This window comes from Myotis davidii, unplaced genomic scaffold (genome assembly GCF_000327345.1).
Source record: "Myotis davidii unplaced genomic scaffold, ASM32734v1 scaffold44, whole genome shotgun sequence".
In the NCBI taxonomy this organism is placed as follows: Eukaryota; Metazoa; Chordata; class Mammalia; order Chiroptera; family Vespertilionidae; genus Myotis; species Myotis davidii.
Window position 1 is genome coordinate 6,484,413 of NW_006299705.1, and position 22,716 is coordinate 6,507,128.

Sequence of the window (22,716 nt, forward strand, 5' to 3'; positions counted from 1 at the left end):
ATTTTTGGTAGTGATTGATTTTTTGGACCTTCTGCTAAGGCTTACTTTTTTTTTTTTTTTTAACAAGTTAATCCAAGGAAAACAGTCTTGGTTTCTGAGTTAGTATTTAACCTCCTTATTCCTCTGTGTTGGTCATTGTTTTCCAACTTTAGAGAAGCCTTTATAATGATCCTAACAGGAATAAAGTTCCAGAGCAAGCTGGAAACTGGAAAATCTTTTTCTTTTTTGCATGGCATGGTGAAATGCTAGAGCTGAGCTAAAATTCATTTGAAAGGGTCAGTAGCAGCAGGTGTTGGGCAATGTCAAGTTTAACGTATATAATGTTAATAATTATTCACACCAATAATTGAGCATTTTTTAAAAGTTTAATTGGTTTTATATTTTGCTTTGAACTTTCAGAGAATTTCTTGGGCAGGGTTGGATGAAGCTGGATAAAAATGAAAGAACACCTTACATTATGAAGACCAGCCAGCACTTCAATGATGTGAGTAACCATGAAAAGAAAACCTGGGACATATTATAGGAAGACAAATATCAGGGCCTTAAGAATCTTTTCCTCTGTGCATTCAAGCACACCTCCCCCCGTGCAGACTTGGCTTTGCATTTCACTGTGTGGCATTTGCTGTTTATGCCTGCCCACCCCTCACCTTCCCATCTAGCTACACTCAGTGCCTTAAGTTCAGGGGTCCTGATTTATGTCCTTCTGTTTCCAGTACCTAAAAGAATGCCTGGTTCATAGTGTACTCAATATAAAATAAATTTTTAATGAATATGCATATTAATAATTCTGAGGCACTATATCTATCCCAAGCCCTAGTTCTTTTTTCATTATCCCCAGCTTTAATAAATGTTCCCTCAAAATCTCAAAAAATAAAGATCTTAAGGGTTACAAAATTATCAAAGAATGCCTGTACCCATCAGATTTAGTATCTATAATAATAAAAGGGTAATATGCTAATTAGACCAGATGTCTTCCAGATGTCATTCTGGACATCCTTCCTGATGAAGCCGGGTGCCTGCAAAGGCCAGAGGAGGGAAGCCTGGGTCCTGGGTGCCAGAGGGAAGCTGGTGCCAGCATCTGGGGGAAGGAAGGCCTTCTCTTGCATGAATTTTCATGCATCGGGCCTCTAGTACAGATATAATATTAGATCACATATTCTCTTTTTAGCAATCAATCCTATTCTGCCCTTTTCCTTTCCATATTCTGTGTTGAGCTTCTTAAGCTATTTCTTTTTCCCTTGGCTTTTTATTAAAAGAATTACAGTGCTTAGCCTTGAAAGTATGGGTCCTTTTTCTGCTGGTGGGAAAAAATTCAACAAGATAGGAAAGAGAAAATATTCTCCCTTCCATTTCACTGAAGTGTTTCTGGTTGGAGAGTTGATCAGGTTAGAGACAATTTGAGGGTAAAGTGTCTTCTTTCTCTGTGATAACTGAGGTTTCCTAGAGTGAATATTCCACACCAAAGGGGGCAAGGAGTATGTGGAGAGCCCCCAAGGAGGGAGACCAAAGGTTGCCATTCCTCAGGGGTTATCTCATTCTATTCCATTTCCTCAATAATTGTTGGAAATGGCTCCTTCATCAAAATTACTGATGAGCTAAGTCACCTCTTCCTCAACAAGCTGATTCTAAGCACTGCCTCTCTTCCCTCTGAGGATGAACAGGTGCTCGTTAGTTTGTTAGTATCAGTATAGACTTTAGTCACTCCAGAAAGTTGTCTAAATCTGGACCATGGTCTCCATGCCCCTTGGTACCTGCTTTCTTGACATTTCTGCAGGTAACTCGAGTATGTGGCCTGAATGCATTACCTTGGCTCTTAGCCGCCTCTTTTGGCTTTCCTGTTGTCTCAGATGAGTAACCTGGTGGCCTCCCAGATCATGAATTACGCAGATATCAGCTCTCGTGCCAACGCAATTGAGAAGTGGGTGGCGGTGGCAGACATTTGCCGATGCCTGCACAACTACAACGGCATGCTGGAGATCACCTCAGCCTTGAACAGGACCGCCATCTACCGGCTGAAGAAAACCTGGGCCAAGGTGTCCAAGCAGGTGAGCATCAGCGTGTGACACATCCTGCTGCAGAGAGGCTGGGAGACCTGAGCCAAGATAAATATTAATAATTAGGAAAAAATTAACGGAAATGAGCAGCTCAGTTGCCAAAGAAAGGTACCAATGTGGGTAATTACTGTGTTCTTACCACTTAATTGATTCCACTCAGTGCACTTCTAAATGGTTCATTTAAAAAAGAAAATACAATCCAAAACGTTTATTATGACATATTTGGGGATAACCTCAAACAATGTGGTTGACAGGAGTTTTTTCCTGAATTATTTAGAGAGGGCTCACTGATCGCAAGTGATGTCGAGTGAGCATTCTCTCTCCCCCAGAGAAAAGGTGCAAATGCCTTAGGGCCAGACACTAGGGATGAGGGGCCTCAACATTCATCTCTTTCTTTGTTATTCATGTAGTAAATGTAAAGTTTCGGCAAGATGACTTAGAGGTACAGATATAGAGCTTTATTAATTTTCTCAGCATGCTCATGCTGTCATTTCCATTCAGATAACTTCAATCACAAATTCCCCTGGCTTTTCCTCCTGGCCTTCTCCGTGGGTGTTGGCCAGTGTTGGGAGAGTCCCTCCAGGCTTATGGGACAGGGTAGTCTGAGGAGCCCCAACCCGGGCATTCCTAGTGCTTTTCCCAGCCACGCTGCCTGGATGCGGGTGTTCCCAAGTGTGTATCATCATCCCCAAGGGCCACCCTCTTTTCCTCCCATGTGCCATGAAAGTCCAGATCAATGTCAACAACAATTCCATTTCTTGGTAAGTATCAATTGTATTCTAACAAGTTGATGAAGACGACCACAAAAAAAAAAAAAAAGGATTTAGAGGAGAGGATATTAGTAGGTCCATAACCAATCAACCAATAGGTACTTGGATGATTTGGAAATTAACACTCAAAGGGATTCATCACGAAACCCCCTGACATGGGACTTCACCTTTAATAGTCTCTGTTCAACATGTGCCTGTCAGTCCTTTAAGACCCAGACTTTCTCATGCATGGCCATTTTTACTTTCTACACATTTTCTTCTCTATTTGGCTAACTTAGTGGTATAATCACTTTTTCTTCTCCACATGTTCCCCCCCCCCATCAAATTTAAATATAATACCTCATCTCAATACTTTGAAAATTATATCCCATCACAGAAATCTGCCATTGTAGAAGAAAACTGAACATCTTTTAGTAACTCTTATCAAACCATAGGAGTATTTCATGATATACTAAGGCATCTATTTCTTTCTAGACAAAAGCTCTAATGGACAAACTTCAGAAGACTGTTTCATCTGAAGGAAGATTTAAAAATCTCAGAGAAACCCTTAAAAAGTATGTATATCTTTATTAAATTATCCATAATTTATAAATATATTTAGATAATTTATATCATATACAGATAGAGGCCTACCTCCTACTTTGCTTTGTAAAGAAAAACAAATAGGAAACAGCTTTCATCATCTATATATTTTTCTGATTTTCCTTTTCACTTGGAATACTGTGCACATAGTGTCATATAGATATACTCACAGTATGCAGAGTATTCCAAAAAGAAGAAAAATGTCACAATAGTAAATCAAACTGTGATTTACTATAAAAAGTTTGATTGGATATTTCTTAAGCTAAGTGCAATGATATCCTGTGATTTTTAAAATTTAAATATTCCAGTATCTATTGATTATTGTTATCTATTTTTGGCCTTTTATTGCTGGATCTTTCACTGTTGAGAGAGAAAGGGAGAGGAGAATAAAGAGAATAAGATGGAGAAGAATAGAATAGAATAGAATAGAGTAGAGTAGAGTAGAGAAGAATAGAATAGAATAGAATAGAATAGAATAGAATAGAATAGAATAGAATAGAGTAGAAATTTATCTTCTACAGCTGGTTTTCTCACTATCTGCACATAGGTCCTGTGATGCCGAAAGTAAAAGAAAGACTCCTAGTGATAACAACAACAATAGTACAATAACTATTCACTGAATAGTTATTAAGTTACAGACTCCATGCTAAGTGCTTGATGTGTTTTATTGGGCCTCACAACTAACTAGAGACATATGTTTTATTGTCTCCATTTTACAGATGAGGAAACTAGTTCAGAGAGTTAGGACAGCATCACTTAGTAAGTGGTCAAGCTGGGACTCAAACTCACTTCTCTCTGGTTCAAAGGTCCATGGTCTCAGCTCTAGGCTCTGAGAAGACCCAGTGTAACCCTCCTCAAAAAACAAACAAAAAAACAAACAGGGTCTCACTTTAGTGTGCAGTCGTAACATTAATTACATCTGTACAATTAAGTACTAACTAAAACAGAAAACCAGTTTACAACCTCTAATCACAGTGATTTTTCCGCCCTGTTCAAGGTTGAGTGTTGGCAATTTAATGAGGTAAGGGCTTAGGGATTCCCTACCTGCGTTTACCCCTCAGAGGAGTGTGGCCAATTTACAGTACTGTAAACAAATACTGCCAACAAGCACTGTTAGCAAATAGTTTGTATTTGTCTATAAGTTATCCTGTTGTTTAAGCATGTCATTTTCTCAAACACATAGTAAAGCATGGGCTGTAATTTGTGTTATATTCTATTGTGAGAAGATGTATTTAAAACTCTGCATATCAATATGATTGCCTCACCACTATGTTGTACACCTGAAACTAGTACAGAATAATATTGATTGTGAACTATAATTGAAAAACAAAATGGAAAATTGTATATGTTTTTCATCACAATAAAAAAATACTCTGTATACCGTACATATGCTTTTGAAAATGGAATTAGAAGATTTTATTCCTCAGGATGAAGCAGCATAGTTGCTTCCTGTTTAACTGGGGAGGGAAACCGATGTGTGTGAACGAGAATGGGAACAGCTCCTCTTGGTCTTGCAGTTGTAACCCCCCAGCCGTTCCTTATCTGGGGATGTACCTGACAGACCTGGCATTTATTGAAGAAGGAACACCAAACTTTACTGAGGAAGGCCTTGTCAATTTCTCCAAAATGAGAATGGTAGGTGATAATTTCCTAATCAGCCCATTTCAATGACTTCACTGGCTTATGGAGAAGAGGCTAAGTCATGAAAGTCACTGCTTGCTTTTTAATCTCGAAGTGGACGAGGTGGTGGACACTGGGTCTAACACCTGATGTTGGCCAATTGAGATTTTCAGCTGAGCCATTTCAACTTGCAATCTGAGCAAAGTGGGTGGGGAATAAAGCTCCAGGGATGGCTGTCTAAGACTGACCAGTGATAGACAGTTGCTGAAGGCTTCTTGCTCAACAACGAGGTTCTGAGCACCAACCTTAGAAGCAAGGAGCACATGGACAAAATCATCCAGAGCTTGCCTCTCCTGAGCTGGCCTCCCAGTGCCAGCTGCTTCCTGATGGTGAATTCAGTATCTCCGTGCTGTTAGCATTTCCTATAGCTCATTGAAAGGCAAGAGAGCCCTGCGCATAGGGAATGATCGGGCAGAGCTCCAGATACCTCACTGAGGAAGTGACTAACTACTCTGGGCTGGGCTCCCAGAAGAATGTGCTACAACACAAGGAAATACTTTCTTTTTGCTTCTGTTGTTGTTTCTTTGATAGATTTCACACATTGTCAGAGAGATACGCCAGTTCCAGCAGACATCCTATCGAATAGAACATCAGCCAAAGGTAATATTATCGTTGTAAGAGAATTTAATAAAGAAAAAAGAAGAAATTATTGAATTAGAAACTGCAGTAGAGTTGATCAATAATACCAAAAGCTGTCTCACAGAAAAGACCGATGAAATAGACAAATCTTTGGCAAGTCTGATTTTTAAAAAAAGAAATAGTCTGGCCGGTTTGGCTCAGCAGATAAAGCATCGGTCTCGGACTGAAGGATCCCGGGTTCGATTCTGATCAAGGGCACATGCTCAGGTTGCGGGTTCGATCCCCAGTAGGGGACGTGCAGGAGGCAGCCGATCAGTGAATCTCTCTCATCATTGATGTTTCTATCTTTCTCGCCCTCTCCTTTCTTCTCTGAAATCAATAAAAATACATATTAAAAAAAAAGAAAGAAGGCAAAAGACACCAATTTATCATCAAGTTCTATTGACTTTACATCCTATATTTCTCCTGAATCTGTCTATAGTACCACCACCCCTGGTCCAAGCTACTAATGTGTTACCTGGTCTACTTGTATTCACTCTAGAATGCAAAATCCATTCTACAAATTACAGCTGGACAGAACTCTTTGAAACACAAAATAGAATATGTCTTCAACTTTCATAAACTACTAGAGGCCCGGTGCACAAAATTCGTGCACAGGAGGGGGGGGCATCCCCTCAGCCCCGCCTGCACCCTCTCCATCCGGGACCCCCTTACTGCCCCCACCCTACTGGCCTGGTCACCCCCAACTGCCACCCTTGCCAGCCTGGTTGCCCCTAACTGCTCCCCCCGCCAGCCTGGTCGCCCCTTACTGCCCCCCCCTGCTGGCCTGGTTGCCACCAACTGCCCCCCGTTGGCCTGGTTTCCCCGCACAGCCTGCTGTTTGGTCGTTACTGTTACTGTGATGGCATCCTGGACAATTTGCATATTCCTCTATTATTAGTATAGATTTTACTGGTTTCCCATTGCTCTTAAGATAAAGAAAGAAAAAGACCTTGCTATGTCCAAGAAGTCTTGCTTTATGTGGTCCCTACTCATCTTTCAAGATTCCTCTCACATCATAGACTCCTTTTTACCCTTTCTTCTCTCCATCCCAGTTCCAACTGGCCTTCCCTCCTTCCTTCCTTCCTTCCTTCCTTCCTTCCTTCCTTCCTACCTTCCTTCCCTGTCCTTCCTTCCATCCATGTATCCATCCATCCACCCATCCATCCATACCTTTCCCTTCCTTCCTTCCTTCTTTCCTTCCTTCCTTTTCCTTCCTTCCTTCCTTCTTTCCTTCCTTCCTTCCTTCTTTCCTTTCTTCTTTCTTTACCTTCTTAAGTGATATTATTTTTTAGAATAGTTTTAACTTTACAGAAACATTGAGAAGATAGTACAGAATATTCCCATACAACTTACAGCCAGTTTTCCCTACTATTTCTTGGAACTTGACAAACTTATCCTAAAACTAATAAGAAAGCTTAGATAGGCAAAAAACAGACAAGGGTTTGTTTGTTTGTTTGTTTTCTGTGTGTGTTTTTGTGTGGGGGTTTTTTGTGTGTGTGTTTTTAAATAAGAAGAGTCAGGGTGAGCTTTCCTTATCAGATTCAGACACATGTCCTAAACTTTAGTGAATAAAATAGGATTATATGGACCCTGGCTTGTATTGCTGAGTGGTTAGAGTGTCAGCCCGAGGACCGAAAGGCTCTCCTGTTCGATTCCCAATCAAGGGCATGCACCTGGATTGCAGGTCAATTCCTGATCCCTTCCACTCTCTAAAAATCAATGAAAGCAATATCCTCAGGTGAGGATATTTTAAAAAGGATTATCTAAAAAAAGGATTATACAGGTACAGGAATACAAATTAAATGAAGCAAGATAAAGTCTAGATGCATATTTTATCTATATGAAAATCTAATCTATAATAATAAAAGCATAATATGCAAACCGACTGAATGGCTGAACAGAGGAAAGACTTCCAGATTAGTTTCCGGACGAAGCCAGGGGTGTGAGGGCCAGCCTCTAGTATGGTATAAAGGAGGCTTTCTTTAAGTACTGGAAAGAAATGGACCATTCAGTAAATTAGGAATTTTGCCTCTCCATCTTATATACCATTCACAAAAATAAGTTCCAGATGAGTTCATTACCTAAATAGAAAAAGCAACATTAAATGATTTTAATAAAATATAGGAGAAAATATTTATGATCTTTAGGTTTGAAAGACCTCCTTGAGCACAGAATGCAAAGCTGTAAAAGACAAGCTTGATAAATTTTACTGCATCAAATTAAAAAACTTCTGCATGACAAAAGGCAATTGTTTACAAAGTCAAAATTCAAGCAGTAGAATACAAACCAAATGACAACAGTGTGCCTTTTGCGGGAAGAGCCCAATGAATTGGAAGAACACTAGAGATGTTTGGTTTTATTATTATTATTATTATTATTATTATTATTGACACTATTATGTATGTTCCCATTTCTCCTCTCTTTGCCCACCTCCACCCAGCCCCCACTCTCCTTCCCTCTGGCCATCACCATACTACTATCTGTGTCTGTGGGTTATGCCTATACGTTCTTTGGCTAATCCTTTCATTGATTTTATTTTTTATCATTGAGAGTATATTAATAATTTTTATTTATGTAAATTTTTAAATGTTTACGAGAATATGTTGAATTGTCAGATTCTATTCAGAAAAATGCAACATACCAGTGTTCTGAAAAACCTTACAGCTAGGATTTCCTTTTTCTTCAGGTCACTCAGTACTTGCTGGACAAAGCCCTCATCATAGATGAAGATACCCTGTATGAGCTGTCACTGAAAATTGAACCTCGGCTCCCTGCTTGAAGATTTGGCCTTGCCCTGGGTCCGGGAAATTTTCATGGAAGGGGGGACAGATAGAACTATGCATGCCATGCCTTCCACAGTACTGTGAGGATGGGGCATGGAGACCAAAACAGGTCTCCTTTGTCCATGGAAGACGGAACATAACTGGATTCTGTCTCCAGTGAGGGAAGCCAGCTAGCTGTTTGGGGTCAAAGACAGATGCTTCAGACTTGGGTGGGAATGTGAAAAGAATGATATTTGGTAAAGTTGGTGGTACATTCTGCAGAAAGAGAATGTACTATGGGAGTTGTGGTAGCCATTTTAATGACACAGGTAAGAGGGTAAATTTCAAACTGTGCCCCAAGTTCTGTTCAAACTTGGGGATGAGGATTCCTGGACAAGGCCTCTGATGATTCTCTGGCACTTCACTGGGCTGGGCACACCTCCCCACCTTCTCCTGGGATCTCACTGCCTCCGTTACATTTCCTTTGTTACAAGCTTCCAGAAAAGCCCAGGCTTCCTGTGTAGGGATGGGCTGGCATCAGCAACTTCCGCTACAGCATGTGCATGGATTTCAGCGCATGGAAGAATAACGGCATGTTCGGAAACTGCCTGGTCAGTCTTTAGGTAACAGGAGAGGAAAGATAGGATTAAAGTCAAGGGCATTTGTACATAACATTTCTTTAATTGAAAACTCAGCAGGCTGTGCCCCAGAGGATTCTAGCCAGTGGCTTCGTGGGGCGGGTGGGGGCTTCTTCCTGAGGCTGTGGTGCCCAAGAAGCCAACGCCCTTGGAGGGGCAGGTGCAGAGTTTGCAAAAGGTGCCCAAGCACCTCATCGGCAAAACTGTGGAGTAAGACAGAGGCCACCGCGCTGTGGGAGGAGTGGGTTGCAATGCCAAGTGAAGCGGCAGAGCACGTACAAGCCCTTGCACCCTGCTGCGCTTATTTTCTTCCTTCCCCCTCACAGTAATGTGGGGATCCGTTCTGATGCCCACAAACCATTTTTAGGCTCATTTTGGAGATTGGTTGTATTGTTTTAAAAGTTGGTTAGTGAGAATTTCTTTTTAAAACCCACACGTCCACATGCACTTGGTAGACAGTTCTTCCCCCACCATCTTTGTTTTTAAATTTTTATGTGTTTGAGTGGAAATATGGTATGTGTATGGAAAAAAGGGTCCAACCACTCAACAACTGTTATCTCAGAAAACCAACTGCTGGGGGTAGTACTGCTATCCTGCGGGGAAAAGTGACCTTGCTATCCCCAGGATTGTCAGTTGTTGAAGAAATGGGGCTCTCTCATGTTTACCTCCCTCTCCTCTTCTCAGGGAGACCTCTGCTTTGTCAAAGAAGGAAAAGAAAAAAACATACGGTTATTGTTGTCTGAGCCTATTGCACCGGATATTTTCACTTCAAGGCATGAAGTGTATCGATGCTGACAATGAACAAAACTGATCTGTCTGGCTATTTTCCCTTTTTCTTCGCACTTTAATTATGTTGTTAGAGCTAGTAGCTGACTAACATCCATCTTGCTGGCTCATAAAACCTGGTGGAAGGGCCAGCTTTGATAATGTACCATAGAGATGGAGAGTGTACATTTTTCCTGCATGGTAAGGGCCATCTCTGTACATAACTATATAGTGAAATATCAAGTAAGTAAAAGAAAATATTTATAATATTTGAGACTATTCCAAAAATATTTTCATTAGCTCATATTAGCCAACAGTGTAGCACTAAGCCCAAGGAGGGTTACTTATGGATGCTTTCTTCTTTTTTTACAGAAAGTTGCTTGTTTGTTCTCTTTAGTTTCAATTAAGAGGTTGAAGCACCTTGATGCATGATAAAAAGCATGGGCTATTTGGATCCTAACAATGCATAACTTACAATGTATTTCTCAGTGTTCAGAAACTGAGAGCTTGAACTCATGTGTCAATTGCACCAAGCACCTCAAAGTCTTGCATAAGAAAAGAAAGTAAAGGTTAACTTTCTTGACTCAAAAGCAGTCTTGGAAGGTGAGTGAAAACCAGAACAATCAGTGAAAGGACCACACACAGTACTTTCAGGCAAAATAACTCCTAGAAATGTTAAAGCCTTCAGTTTTGCCTTGGAGTCCCCAAAGTCTTCCGGAGGGGTGTGTGTGTGTGTGTGTGTGTGTGTGGTGTGTGTGTGCGCTTTCCCTGGAAGTTTGGAGTCGTATTTCTCTGACTCATATGTTCCAGAGCCACTGCAGCCATTCCTATTAAAGAAAAATAGGCGATAGAGAAATTTCCAAGTTCTCCCCCACTTTTGGTATGCCGGTTTTCTTCAAGTAGTGACAAAGCTTTCTTGTTTATTTCCTGCAGAATGTTGGAAGCGCCCCCCAGTGGTCAGCAATGGGCACTGCCAGTTGCTATGCTGACCTTTAGCATTTTATTGAGCTTTCCAGGTTCCTCCAGCTTCTTGACGCCTTGCTGGAGCGGAGAGAACCCCGCCTCAAAGGGAGTTCCTTTTCTTGACCTGCACCATTTCTGAGCCAGTGGGGATAGGAGTGCACGTTTTAAAAGCCTCAATGTAGTCACATTTAAAATCCCCAAGAGCAACTTGCGATGTTTCCTCCAGTTGTTACAGCACCTATCCCCTCTGCTTTGCAGGCTTCCTGTGTGTTGTTGGAGCCGGCACTCTCGCCTGCGGCTGCCTATATCCCGTTATAGGAGACCCACTTCTAAGAGGAGATGGGAAGTCAGCCTCTAACAATGAAGTAGCAAATACTTTTATTATTCCAAAATTAACCCAGAAAATCAGAAGTAAAATTCCATTTCATGCTTGCAGATGAACACCCACGTTTCATACTACCAATGAAATTATCTTGTGGCTTTTAGGGGATTCCATTGGTTATTGAATAAGACATCCAGTTTTGCTACAGGGACAAATCTCTTCCTTAGGCCAATATATTATGTGACAGACTCAGGCGTGAAGTAGAATGTTGTCACTTTTCCTTAGTGTTTCTCTGAAGGAATTTAAAGAGGGGAATTTTAGACTACGGTTGTGATAGCTTCAAGTGGCTCTCACACAATGTCCCAATTACTGTTTGTTAAATTTCATTATATCTTAAAGTACTACTTAAAAACAAATGAAACTCATAAATAGTGAATAACTTGAAAGAGAAACATCCATTACATTTCAGTTTGGAGTGTGTGTGATGATGGACCACACCTCTTCTCCTCTCACGGTATTATATGAGACGAGACTTTTGGTCAGCAATGATTGGGCCACCTTTAAATTCCCAACTAAAAAGAGTAATGCAGCAAGAGGGGTTACTCTCAATAAAGTTAACTTTTTTTTAAAAAAAGGTTTTATTTAGCATTTCTTTTTAAAGTTTGAGTTTATTTTTTTGAAAAAAAAATATTTCCCTTCATTATAAAGTATATAAGATTATTTTAAAAATCCAACCTGTAAAGTTTATCATTTTGACTACTATTGAAATGGGATAAAATGATAACTAGTATTTGTGGCTAAAGAATAGAACCAGGTTAATGTCCACATCCAGAAGAAATAAATGAGTAAGAGTCCTTTTCTTTTCAGTAAGACAACAGATTGTAAGTTTAAATAATGACTTGATTACAGATGCTACTGTGTGCATCCTGGTAATAAGACTTGAGTCAATGAAGTCTAACCTAGTGACATTTCTTCATTTCAGTTAGTGACGTAATATTAAGGCAGGGCAGAGACAAACAGAAAGTAGAAAACAACCATTTTGTCGTAGTTATGAATACATGAATGATTCCAAAAATTCTTTATCTGGGCTGCCACACAGCATGACTGTAACATTGAGGTTGATTGTACCTGCTCTCATCTGCTCAAGGAAAATATAATTCTACTTAACATGCTGAACCACTGTCTTTTACTCACCCATCTCCCTTTCCCCTAGAAAGACAGTTATGAAAGACCACTGGATGAGGCTTCCCAGCCCCGAGTCCCAGACCCCATTCTACATCCACAGCTGGGAAACCTCAGGCCAGTGCTGCAACCTCTCTGAGCCTGTTTGCTCGCCTGCAAATGGAGTAAATAGTAATTTATGTGCTGCCTACCTCACAGGGCTGTCATGAGGACAAAATGGGTTGTCTGTAAACTGTAAAGTGCTGTCTAAATGTGAGGTCACATGATTACCATCCTCATCTCTCTCTTGCAGAAGACTTAAATGTATTTCCGTGTGTGTGTGTGTGTGTGTAAGGGACAGACCCATGTGTTACTTTGAGAAGCATATTGTTTGTGTCCAGTTACTTTGGAAATCTACTGACTTGTGATCCGACAGAGGGATTTGTGCTTTGGCCTAACGCTTGCCGCGCGAGGTATGGGCTATGCCTACATGCAGATTAAAATGCGCCTTTCTTGAATTCTCAAATGGCTCACTGGTCTCTTTTATTCTTTTTGTATGTTTCTACAGTGTCTTCTTCATAGCAATGGGTTCCTTCAGAAATGTTTTACTTCTAAAGTTTAGGGGGGAAATGGTTTAGAAGATGTTCATGTTGCAGACGCTCAAGATCAGAGAATTTGAGAGACCTTGAAAGAGATTTTAAGGGTCATCTAGTCCTACTGTCTTTCCAGGGCTTAAATCTTTCCTGTGACATCCCTGGCCCATGTTTGGCTACCTCCAGGCACACACAACTCACTACTGCAGGACCAGCTCTGCTTGTCTACTGCCAACCCTGCGCTGACAGGCCGTGGAGGTGGAGGCAGAGGCCCACTAAGTCTGACCTTGGGTGGGCTCCTGAGCCTTCTGAGGCTGAGTGCCTCATCTACAAAATAAGTCTCATATCTGCCCCTAGAATTATTGCATTTTTATATGGAATGATACACATGAAGAGACTTTGTTTTGGCAAGTAGATAAAGTCGCCCTAATGTTTAGAACTGAAGAGATCATGAGACAGCTGGTGAGTACAAGAGAGAGCTGAGAAGAGGAAGAATGTGGATCCCCATGGCTTCCTTTTCCAGTTCTGAAATGAGCAATCAGGCAGGTGGGGATTCAGGAAGCCTGATTCCCTTCATCTCATTCCCTGGCCATCCTTGCCTGTCAGTCAATTCTGGGTCCTGCTGTATCCAGATTCCAATTGGATTCAGGGGCAGAAAAGAAATAAGCCCCAAACAGATTTCCTTTAAAGCAGCGGTTCTCAACCTTCTGGCCCTTTAAATACAGTTCCTCGTGTTGTGACCCAGCCATAAAATTATTTTCGTTGCTACTTCATAACTGTAATGTTGCTACTGTTATGAATCGTAATGTAAATATCTGATATGCAGGATGGTCTTAGGCGACCCCTTTGAAAGGGTCGTTTGACCGCCAAAGGGGTTGCGACCCACAGGTTGAGAACCGCTGCTTTAAAGCAAATGATATGGCAGTTGTGTATTTCATGTCTGTTTCTGTCTCAGTGGCAAGAGCCAGCCACATGGCCGGACTGGCTACTGGGGATTGGGTAGAGCCCTGCACTTTGAAAAGAGTTGGCAACAATGGGAGAGGAATAATGGCATACAACAAGGGTGGCATTTGAAGGATTTTGGGAAATCTGGAATCTCTGCTGTGCATCACATGTAGAAGTTGCCATGCCTATCAACCACCTTTGTAATATGCTTGAAGGTGACCCAAAGAGTGGCACCCCTTTTTCTTAACCATGTCCCAACTAACTTATATAAAATCTACATTATAAAAGGCCAGGGTCCGTAAAGTCCAAAACGACCCCGAAAGGATGACCAAATACCAGGAAGTGCATGGAGCACCTCTAGGTCTCTCCCCCCCGCCCCCGCCCCCAGGGGGAACCAAGGGGAACTGGGCTGGGTGGCAGCGGAGCGGGACTGGGGACTGGGGACTGGGGAGCGGGCACTATGCAGACCCCCTGGTCCCCCCAGCCAGCAGGCTCCAATCGATCCTCAGTTTCCTCTGAAAGGAACGTGGTGCCTCCACTGCACAGCCTCCCAGGACGCAGACTCACTGCTATGAGAGGCTCCGGAGCGAGCGGAGACTTCAACAAGGACTTCAGCGCCTGCAGCGACCCTCAGCCTTCCCTCAGGTGGACGGAGAGCATCAGCTTTAAAGCACAAGAACTGGGCTGGGTGGCAGCGGAGCGGGACTGGGGACTGGGGACTGGGGAGCGGGCACTATGCAGACCCCCTGGTCCCCCCAGCCAGCAGGCTCCAATCGATCCTCAGTTTCCTCTGAAAGGAACGTGGTGCCTCCACTGCACAGCCTCCCAGGACGCAGACTCACTGCTATGAGAGTCTCCGCAGCGAGCGGAGACTTCAACAAGGACTTCAGCGCCTGCAGCGACCCTCAGCCTTCCCTCAGGTGGACGGAGAGCATCAGCTTTAAAGCACAAACACCCTCCTCGGGAAAAGCCGCCACCTCCCTACTCCACAGCCGCTTCTGTGTCTGCAAGAAACTGTGCCCATTGCATGGGCGGGGCCAGAGCCTGAGCTGAGTGGTTCTGCAAAGGCGGCTGTGCCAGTGCAGGGACAGAGGGGGGGAGGGCGGGGCAGGAGCAGGGGGCAGCCCTGGTTCCCTGGACCTCCTCCCACAGGCATAGCCCTTCCTGGTGTTATGATAAAAGGAGTTGTGTTTTTCTAACCCTGGGTAAAGGAAACAAGTGTCTGTTGACTTCCCATCTTACTCTACCAGCCGCCAGTTAATCCCTCTGGATGCATCATATCCAAACCTCTAAAGGATCCGAGGGGCAGGTTCAACCCTGGTTCCATAGTTGAGGAAACAGACCAATAAACATATGTGTCTCATGCCTCAGTGTTAACTCCTGCGGAAATCTCCGGGTAATGATTCAGATTGTATATCTAAGGGTATATTTTCTTCTGTTTTCGTGTTTAATTCAACCCCAGGAATCAAATAATACAACAAAGAATAAAATGAGTTCAGAGGGCTCAGCATTGTATTCCCAGGGCCCTTGGTCCCACACAAACCGCAGAGCTCAGTTATCCTGAGATGAAAGGAAAGAGAAACGTGAAAGGTTTCCCAGCTCAGTCACAGAGACATCTCATAGCCACATACTAAGGACACAACATTAACTTAGGGGTGGAAAGGACACAAAAGGAATAGAAGATGGGGGGTGATACGCGGAAGGTGGGCCCCACCAGGTGATGACGGGGGGCAAGCCTATGGGAGGTGGCCAAGTGCCCCCACCTCTGCTGAGGGGAGCATGCGTCTGCCCTGGGAGCTGTGGCTGATGGACAGGGAGGCTATGGCTCCATGTGGACGAGTTGCCACACCAAGTACTGTGGCTGCAGGGAGGATCATGTAATCAGTTTGCTTGGTCCCAATCTATGATTGTCTTAATGAAATAACGTGGAAGGGCCTAGAAAATATCTGCGTATGCCAGGTGTAGAAAGGATAAGTATTGCTTTGTAAAAATTTCAACTCAGTGTGGCAGGTCATTGTGATAGCATATGTATTCACTGAGGTGTGACAAGTACACAGTTAAGTGCTTGAATCTTAAGTGTACAACTTGGGAAGATTTTACACATGTGTGCACCCACACAACACTCCCAAACGAGGGGATTTCCAGCCCCCAGAAGGCCCCCTCCTATGCTCTCCCCGCCAGTACCCCCATGCAAAGGGAAAATAGATGCTTTGCTATGGGTTACATTGAAAAGAACTGGAAACGCAGAAAGAGAACCACTCTAGGTGGAAGGTTATTCCCGGGCTCCACCCCCTGCTCCATCGTCTGCTCTGAGCACCGATTGGTCCCAGAGAAGAAAAGGAACCAGTTGTTGGTGTGCACGTGGCCACAGAGGCTGCCTACGTGACAGTCGCCAGGGGCTAGGCAGCCCCAGTGGCAGGGCAGCTGTCCAAAGTCCTGGTGGGTCACTGCTATTTACGGCCAACCTTTCCGGTTGGTGGTGCCTGCCCCAAGGAGGGCTATTTTTAAGCGGGAATATGGCCTGCTGGATTTGCTGGGTGGCATATTAAGCTGGTGTGGATAGAAAGTAAGATTAACTAGCAATCTGCTTCCCACGTGGTTGTGATTGCCCTGAATCGGGGCCCCAGGAAGGAGGTCCTTCGTCCCTGGCTCAGAGCTTGATTAGCAGCAGGAGAGCGGGAGCTTTAGACATCTCTTCCTCCCAGACCTGGGCGGCTGGGATGGGGGTCATTCTGCAGACCTAACCGCAGCCCCAAGGCTGGTGCTCCTGAGGGAAGGTAGGAACAAGTCCCCTAACTGGTGTGAGTGTCCAGGCAGGCCGTTCCACCTAGATGCAGGGTCTTGCAGGACTGGGCAGCCAGTGAGCTGGGCTGCAGGCCCCCAGACCTCTCCCAAAGCCTGGGGGAGGCAGCTTCCAGGACCACACTTGGGCGAGGGAACCATTTCAGAGAAAGGTCAGGTGCTAGAAAGAGCGCAGGGCTGGCGGCAGAGAAGTCAGGGGCTGGCCTTCTAGGGCACAGCTGGGGGAACAAGTGTGGCCAGAGATCCTGGATGGGATTGGCCAGAGGGGCCCAGCCCCGCCCAGCCCGAGCCTTGTCCAGGCCGGCCCTGCCAGCTCGCGTTACACACCGCTTGGCTGTGTGCTTGCGGCAGGACGCGAGAGACTCCGGCTCCAAGGTCAGTGAGGCCATGAAACTCAGCTTTCTGCCTCTTCAGCCGGGGCACTGCTAGAGCCGGTGCGGGGGGTCTGGTGAGCCGGGGCCCCAGGGCTGGAGGCCGGGACCACCTGTAGGACGGTTGTCCTGGCACTGTGGTGGTAACTAAAGAAGCCCTGGGCTGAAGGCTCCCCTGTCCCCTGCACACGGGCACAGGCACAGGGGACAGGTCCTTCCCGTGGGACAGCTCTGCATGAGGTGCTGGAACCCCACCAGCAGCCTGCTTGCAATGCTTGTTTTTGATAGAGAATCAGGATATTTTTCTTGATGGAAAAAAAACCATCTAAATGCCACTGAATGTGGGATTTTTAACCTTCAACTTTCCCTCCCTTGTAATTTACAGAGACTAATGGGTTTGTTTCTGGGAGAGGTTTTCCTCAGCAGCAAGAACAGGTGCAAGTCACTGGCTTGGGATATAGTAACTGGAAAATGAACTTTGCGAGGCCCCCAAAAGGAGCTCATTACGAGTCGGCCCAGTAGCTGGATCCAATTTAAACTGGTTCACATTGTTGCTAGAGCATCATTCTTGAAATGACTAACACATCAATAACGAACCAAGTATTGTTTCTTCCCCACCGGAGGGGAAAACTGCTGGGCACTGCCTGTGTGTGTTTGGCTAGTTGGCTCTCGGCGAGCTGCTGTCAGCCCTGTTCTTGCTTCATGAGCGGGTGACATCTGTGCCTTTGAATGACCTGGTGCATGTGGAGAACTGGGCAACCCTCCGGCTCTCCTTAGTGCTGCCCTTCAGGCCTTCCTGCTCTGCGACCCCCACAGGGTCAGCTGGGGCCATGTGCATGGCAGTTAATGCCCCCAGGACAAGGCTACGCTAATGTAACTGGTGTGCTGTTTCCAGAGGGCTTTTTTCCTGCCCGCAGCTCTCACGCTTCCCGTGCCTAGTGTCCTTGGTATGTTCTCTCTGTTCTCCTGGAGAACAAGACCACAGATGAACTTGACTGACCCGGGGGCTTTCTGACCCAGAGGGCTCTTCGAGAGATCTGGGCATTACTGGGCTCTGTGAGCACCCAATTCCTCCTTTGCTTTTATAAGCACCTCTTCCAAAGACCCCCCGCCTTTAGCGCTAAACCTCCTGTGGGTTATGGGTTAAGGCGCCATCCCAGCAAAGCACAGGAGTGCCACATGCTCCTGGTGCTCTGCCAGCTTCAGGATCAAATCACATCCTCTGAGAATGGGCCAGGGGGGTTTTCCTAAAGGACCGGCTGAGGAAGGTTCAGGAAACTGTGGGGTGGGCAGAGGATCAGGCATGGGGAGTCGTGGGCTCAAAGGCAGGAGCGGGCTTGGTTCCTGGCTCAGAAGCTTCTGCTGCAGCTTCGAGAAGGACCCTTTTGTCTTCTCAGAGGAAACCAGGCAGGAGCGTGTGTCAAACATTCTTGGAGTTCCTGCCCACTGAGTCAGGCATCCCAGAGGGAGCCAGCCTTGAAGGTGACTGCTGGAGGTCATCTACCCTGCCTGAGAAGCCACAGAGAATCCTAACCTTGGGCAGGCAGGGAGGCACCTCCTCCTTTAGAACATTTCAAAGGACTAGATGTTTCCAACCTCCTATTTTCTTAAAAACAACTTACCTTAGAGAGGAGTCTGGTAATGGTCCTATGTCTTCCTCACAAGGAATCCTAGGAAAGGCCTCTGTCTTGTAAGCAAAGGCTGTAAACATCTCCTGCCTATGACTGTCCACTTGCTGAATAAGACAGATGCCCAAGGGTGCCCAGTAGGTGATGAGTGATGTGAACCCTTTGCTCTCTCGGAATGGGAGGAGACAGCCGTTTTCTGCTGGCCTAGGAGGCTGGCAACCGTGGGAATTGGTTCAGAGTGTTCTGTGGACCTGGCTCAACCCTGGACATCCACTGTTTGGGGGGCGATTCTTTCTGGATGGAAAGCTGACACGTGGTCTTGCCACTGCCCTCTGTCCCCAAGGAGCTCAGACACATGGGCGCTGTGTACAGCTGGACCAGAAATGACTCTGAGTCAGCAGAAAGGCACCCACGGTGTCTCCATCCAGGATATTCAGGACAACCAGGAGGCTCAGAATTGAGGCCATGACAGAACTCAACACCTGCACATTCCAATTGTTATGGAACCAGACAAAACCCTTAGACCTGGACCCAGACTCTCAGTACACTTGCCTGGGACAGAGAGATATACAGCTCCTGGGCGCTCTAACAAAAGGGCATAATCTGGTGGTTCTTGCTTTTTAGTGGAAAGGGTGAGTGTAGGACTAAAACACTATCATTGTCTTTGGCTGTCATCTTGCACCCCATGTAAAAATCTCCTTGGCTTGGGGCTCAGCAATTCTGCCAGATTTTGGTTCTGATGCTGTAAACAATGCTGTATAAATCAGGAGTCACAAAGGTGTTCCAGGTTAGGGACACTGAGGCAGACAGCTCCTACAGAGCGAGACATGACCTCCTTCCTCACCTCTGCAATCCCTAGTTCTGTACAAGGGAGGAGAGAGGAGAGAAGGAGACAGAAGGCAAGAACAAATCTCAGAGGAAGGCAGACGGGCCCAGCAGGCTGGCCGTCGTGTCGGGCACCTAGCATCAGAGTGGAGTGGGCAGAGGTACCCCTGGTGTCCAGGCACTGGGACTTGGGCAGAGTCACATGCCCTGAGGCGATAATCCTATGAGGAGGAGCTGCTGTGATAAATGCATTGCTACGGTCTTAGGGGTTTAACGGAGTGGAGTGATCTGTGGCACTCCTAGGTGCTCAACCACAAAGGTCATTTCCCCGGTAACTGCTGGCCAGTGAGGGGCCGTCTGTAGGTGCTGGGGTTTGCAAGAGGCTTGAATCCAGGGCCAAAGACAAGCCTGGGTTCAAATCCCAGCTCTTCGATGTGCTGGCCCTGAGATCTGGAAGTCTTGAGCCTCAGTTTCCCCACCTGAAAAACAATGCCCACTTGGCAGATTGTTGCAAAGACTAAAGACAATGTTCGTAAGGCCACTTGCATGGCACATGCCTCATGGTAGGAGCTTAATAAATGTTAGTTTTTTTTTAAAAAAAGGACAGTGAAGCTTGCTTGGGCTTGAAGCCACGGAAAGGACCTCCCAGGGATCCAGAAAGTAGCAATCCTGTTTTGGTTATTTCTCCCTATCATAGCACCGGAGAAAGGGTCATGGACTTCAGGGAATTTGACATTCACAATATGCAAAACCACTCAGATTTTCCCCAGCAGTGTGGAGGGGTGTGGGGGAGAAAGGAAGAAAGAGGAAAACACACCAGAAGACAGGCTCCGGCTGCTGCAGTTCTTTCTCGTGCTGGGTGGTCTCCACGTTGGAGTTCAGGGCCATCCAGAGAGGCTGTCTCACCCAGTTTTTCTGCTTTCCAGACACTCAACCAAGAGGAAGGATGGCCAGTGCCTTCTCTAAGTTGCTAACTGGCCGCAATGCTTCTCTGTTATTTGCCACACTGGGCACCAGTGCCCTGACCACCGGGTACCTGGTGAACCGGCAGAATGTGCGTGCTGAGTCCCGGGAACAGCACAAGCTATTCCCTCCGAGGTAAGTCCTCTTGGCTTTCAAATAGCTCCCGGTGCCCGCCAGAACTATGCTGCCCCCTGCTGGACACTGCCGCGGGGGTTAGCTAGGTGGCGAATACAAGGAAGCTTAGCGTCACCATTCCTGCCCAGAGCTTGCAGTCTGGTTGGATAGTAATAATAGTCACAGTTAACATTTGTTGAGCACTTCTATGTATGTTAATCACTATACATGGAGTGTCTGCTTTATTCACCTTAGCATCCCTTTGCGATGAAACGGAGGCTTAGAAAAATTAAATAGTGCCTAAGTGCACACAGCTAGTGCAGCCAAATGCAGATTCAGGGACACTGGTTGCAGACTCAGGCCTCATTCACTGCTACACTGCCTTCTGGAACATGTAATCGCATAGTGCTGATTTTAAGTGTCAGCTTAAAGGGCATGGCAGGCGGGACGTGGAGGCGTGGCTTGACGATGGACTTGTTTCTTCAGCCCTTGGGACCTGGCCAGGACTGAGACAGCACACACTAAATAGAGCTGAAGTGCAGAGCTGACTAAGGATTCCACATGCAGGGGTGGATGGGAGTGGCGGGGAAAGCCCGGTGTTTCTCAGAGACATTTATGGCTCTCAGGGTCTCTGAGGAAATGACCTGCTCCCACCATGCACCTCAGGGATTCCTGAGGTGAGATTGCCTGTGTTTGAGCCTGTGGCGGTCCCGCATCCCCTATTCTTCAACCAATTCATATCCCAGCGCAGGACATTTTATTTCTTCCTATGTATTATTCCAACAGATATTTACTGAATGCCTGTTTCAATAGCCAGACTCAACACAGCAGATAGTCACAGAGCTCGCATCAGAGAAAGAGGGCAGATAAATGGCTGCTTTTCTGGGTGGTCCCACCTGCAGGGTTTCAGTCTCTATCACTAGGCCCAAGGCATCACAATGCACCTGTTGTGTTTTACCAAAACTTCTGGGTTAAAAAGTGCACGCGACTCCATTCATTTTCTAACTATTTTCCCTCTGCCTCCCTTTTACATGAGCATGAGCCAGTCTGGGCCGCTGCAGCCGGGTCCCTTTCTTTGGCAGTTCAGGGGACTTTTTTTTTATACTCTGGCTTACATAAGTCATGACTTCTAGCCAAGTGTCTCGTGCTGACTGGCTAAAGAGAGCCTGGTGGACGGATGGGCAGACACAAAGCCCATTCGTAGGGCCCTCCCTTCAAGGCTGCTCCCTGAAAGCCTGTCCCCTTGGTGCACAGTGCAGACTACCCTGACCTTCGCAAGCACAATAACTGCATGGCCGAGTGCCTCACCCCCTCCATCTACGCCAAGCTCCGCAACAAGATGACGCCCCAAGGCTACACTCTGGACCAGTGTATCCAGACTGGAGTGGACAACCCCGGTCACCCCTTCATAAAGACTGTGGGCATGGTGGCTGGTGACGAGGAGTCCTATGAGGTAAAACTATCAGCTGCAGGTTCAGTAGGCCAGCTTTCTGCCTTCTCAGGCAGGGCTGCCTCACAGGGAAGCCAGCAGAACATCCGGAAAGCTTTCTGGAGCAATGAGGGCCGCAGCTTCCCAGGGACAAGGCTTCCCTTGCTGTTGCTCTAGTTCCTCTCAGGAAGGAATTCCTTGCATGACAGAGCTCTCTGAGATTGATCGTCAAGGGGACGAATTGGGAAAATATATGCCTTTTATTTTATTGGTGTGTATTCACCCATAAGACATCAGGAGATGATGTGTTAGTGGCTGGGCTTTACTGGGGGTGGAGGATGGTGTGGTGTGTCTTTAGTTTGAGAATTACTCATTACACAGCCACTGCAGCCCAGGCTTCTGAGTTCAAGTCTTTGGGAAATTCCATGATCTCCGCATCCTCATCCTTGGCACAGAAGCACAGGACGGGCTGCCGCTAGGGGAGCTCAGCCACCTGTGGCCCTCTCCACAGAGCAGCTTCTAGTCCTGGCAGATGTCTCAGCTGCCTCCCTGAGGCCCCCTCCTTGCCCTTCTGTTGCAGGAGCTGAAGGCAGTTCCCTGGGAGGGCAGCCATCAGGAGGAGGGAGGGGCCGCCTTGAGGCTGGTAGCTCCCTCACACACAGCAATGCGCAGCTCTGGGCTCCTGGGAGTCCCAGACCAGAGCTAGCTCCCTGGCCCAACACTCCCCC

The 22,716-nt window shown here is 45.8% G+C and overlaps 2 protein-coding genes across 2 annotated transcripts in view; both read left to right on the plus strand.

Moving 5' to 3' along the window:
• Nucleotides 1–8,589, plus strand: part of RASGRF2 (Ras protein specific guanine nucleotide releasing factor 2) — a 181,409-nt gene extending 172,820 nt beyond the window's left edge. The window contains exons 23-28 of the mRNA XM_015571662.1: nt 400–484; nt 1,848–2,045; nt 3,299–3,378; nt 4,924–5,041; nt 5,618–5,686; nt 8,394–8,589. Coding sequence (XP_015427148.1) covers nt 400–484; nt 1,848–2,045; nt 3,299–3,378; nt 4,924–5,041; nt 5,618–5,686; nt 8,394–8,486 — 643 coding nt within the window. The 3' untranslated portion in view covers nt 8,487–8,589. The remainder of the gene's footprint in view (nt 1–399; nt 485–1,847; nt 2,046–3,298; nt 3,379–4,923; nt 5,042–5,617; nt 5,687–8,393) is intronic.
• Nucleotides 8,590–16,969: 8,380 nt separating this feature from the next.
• CKMT2 (creatine kinase, mitochondrial 2) overlaps nt 16,970–22,716 on the plus strand; it is a 14,576-nt gene continuing 8,829 nt past the window's right edge. The window contains exons 1-3 of the mRNA XM_006775484.2: nt 16,970–17,033; nt 20,409–20,580; nt 21,814–22,012. Of these exons, the coding sequence (XP_006775547.1) occupies nt 20,429–20,580; nt 21,814–22,012 (351 nt within the window). The 5' untranslated portion in view covers nt 16,970–17,033; nt 20,409–20,428. The remainder of the gene's footprint in view (nt 17,034–20,408; nt 20,581–21,813; nt 22,013–22,716) is intronic.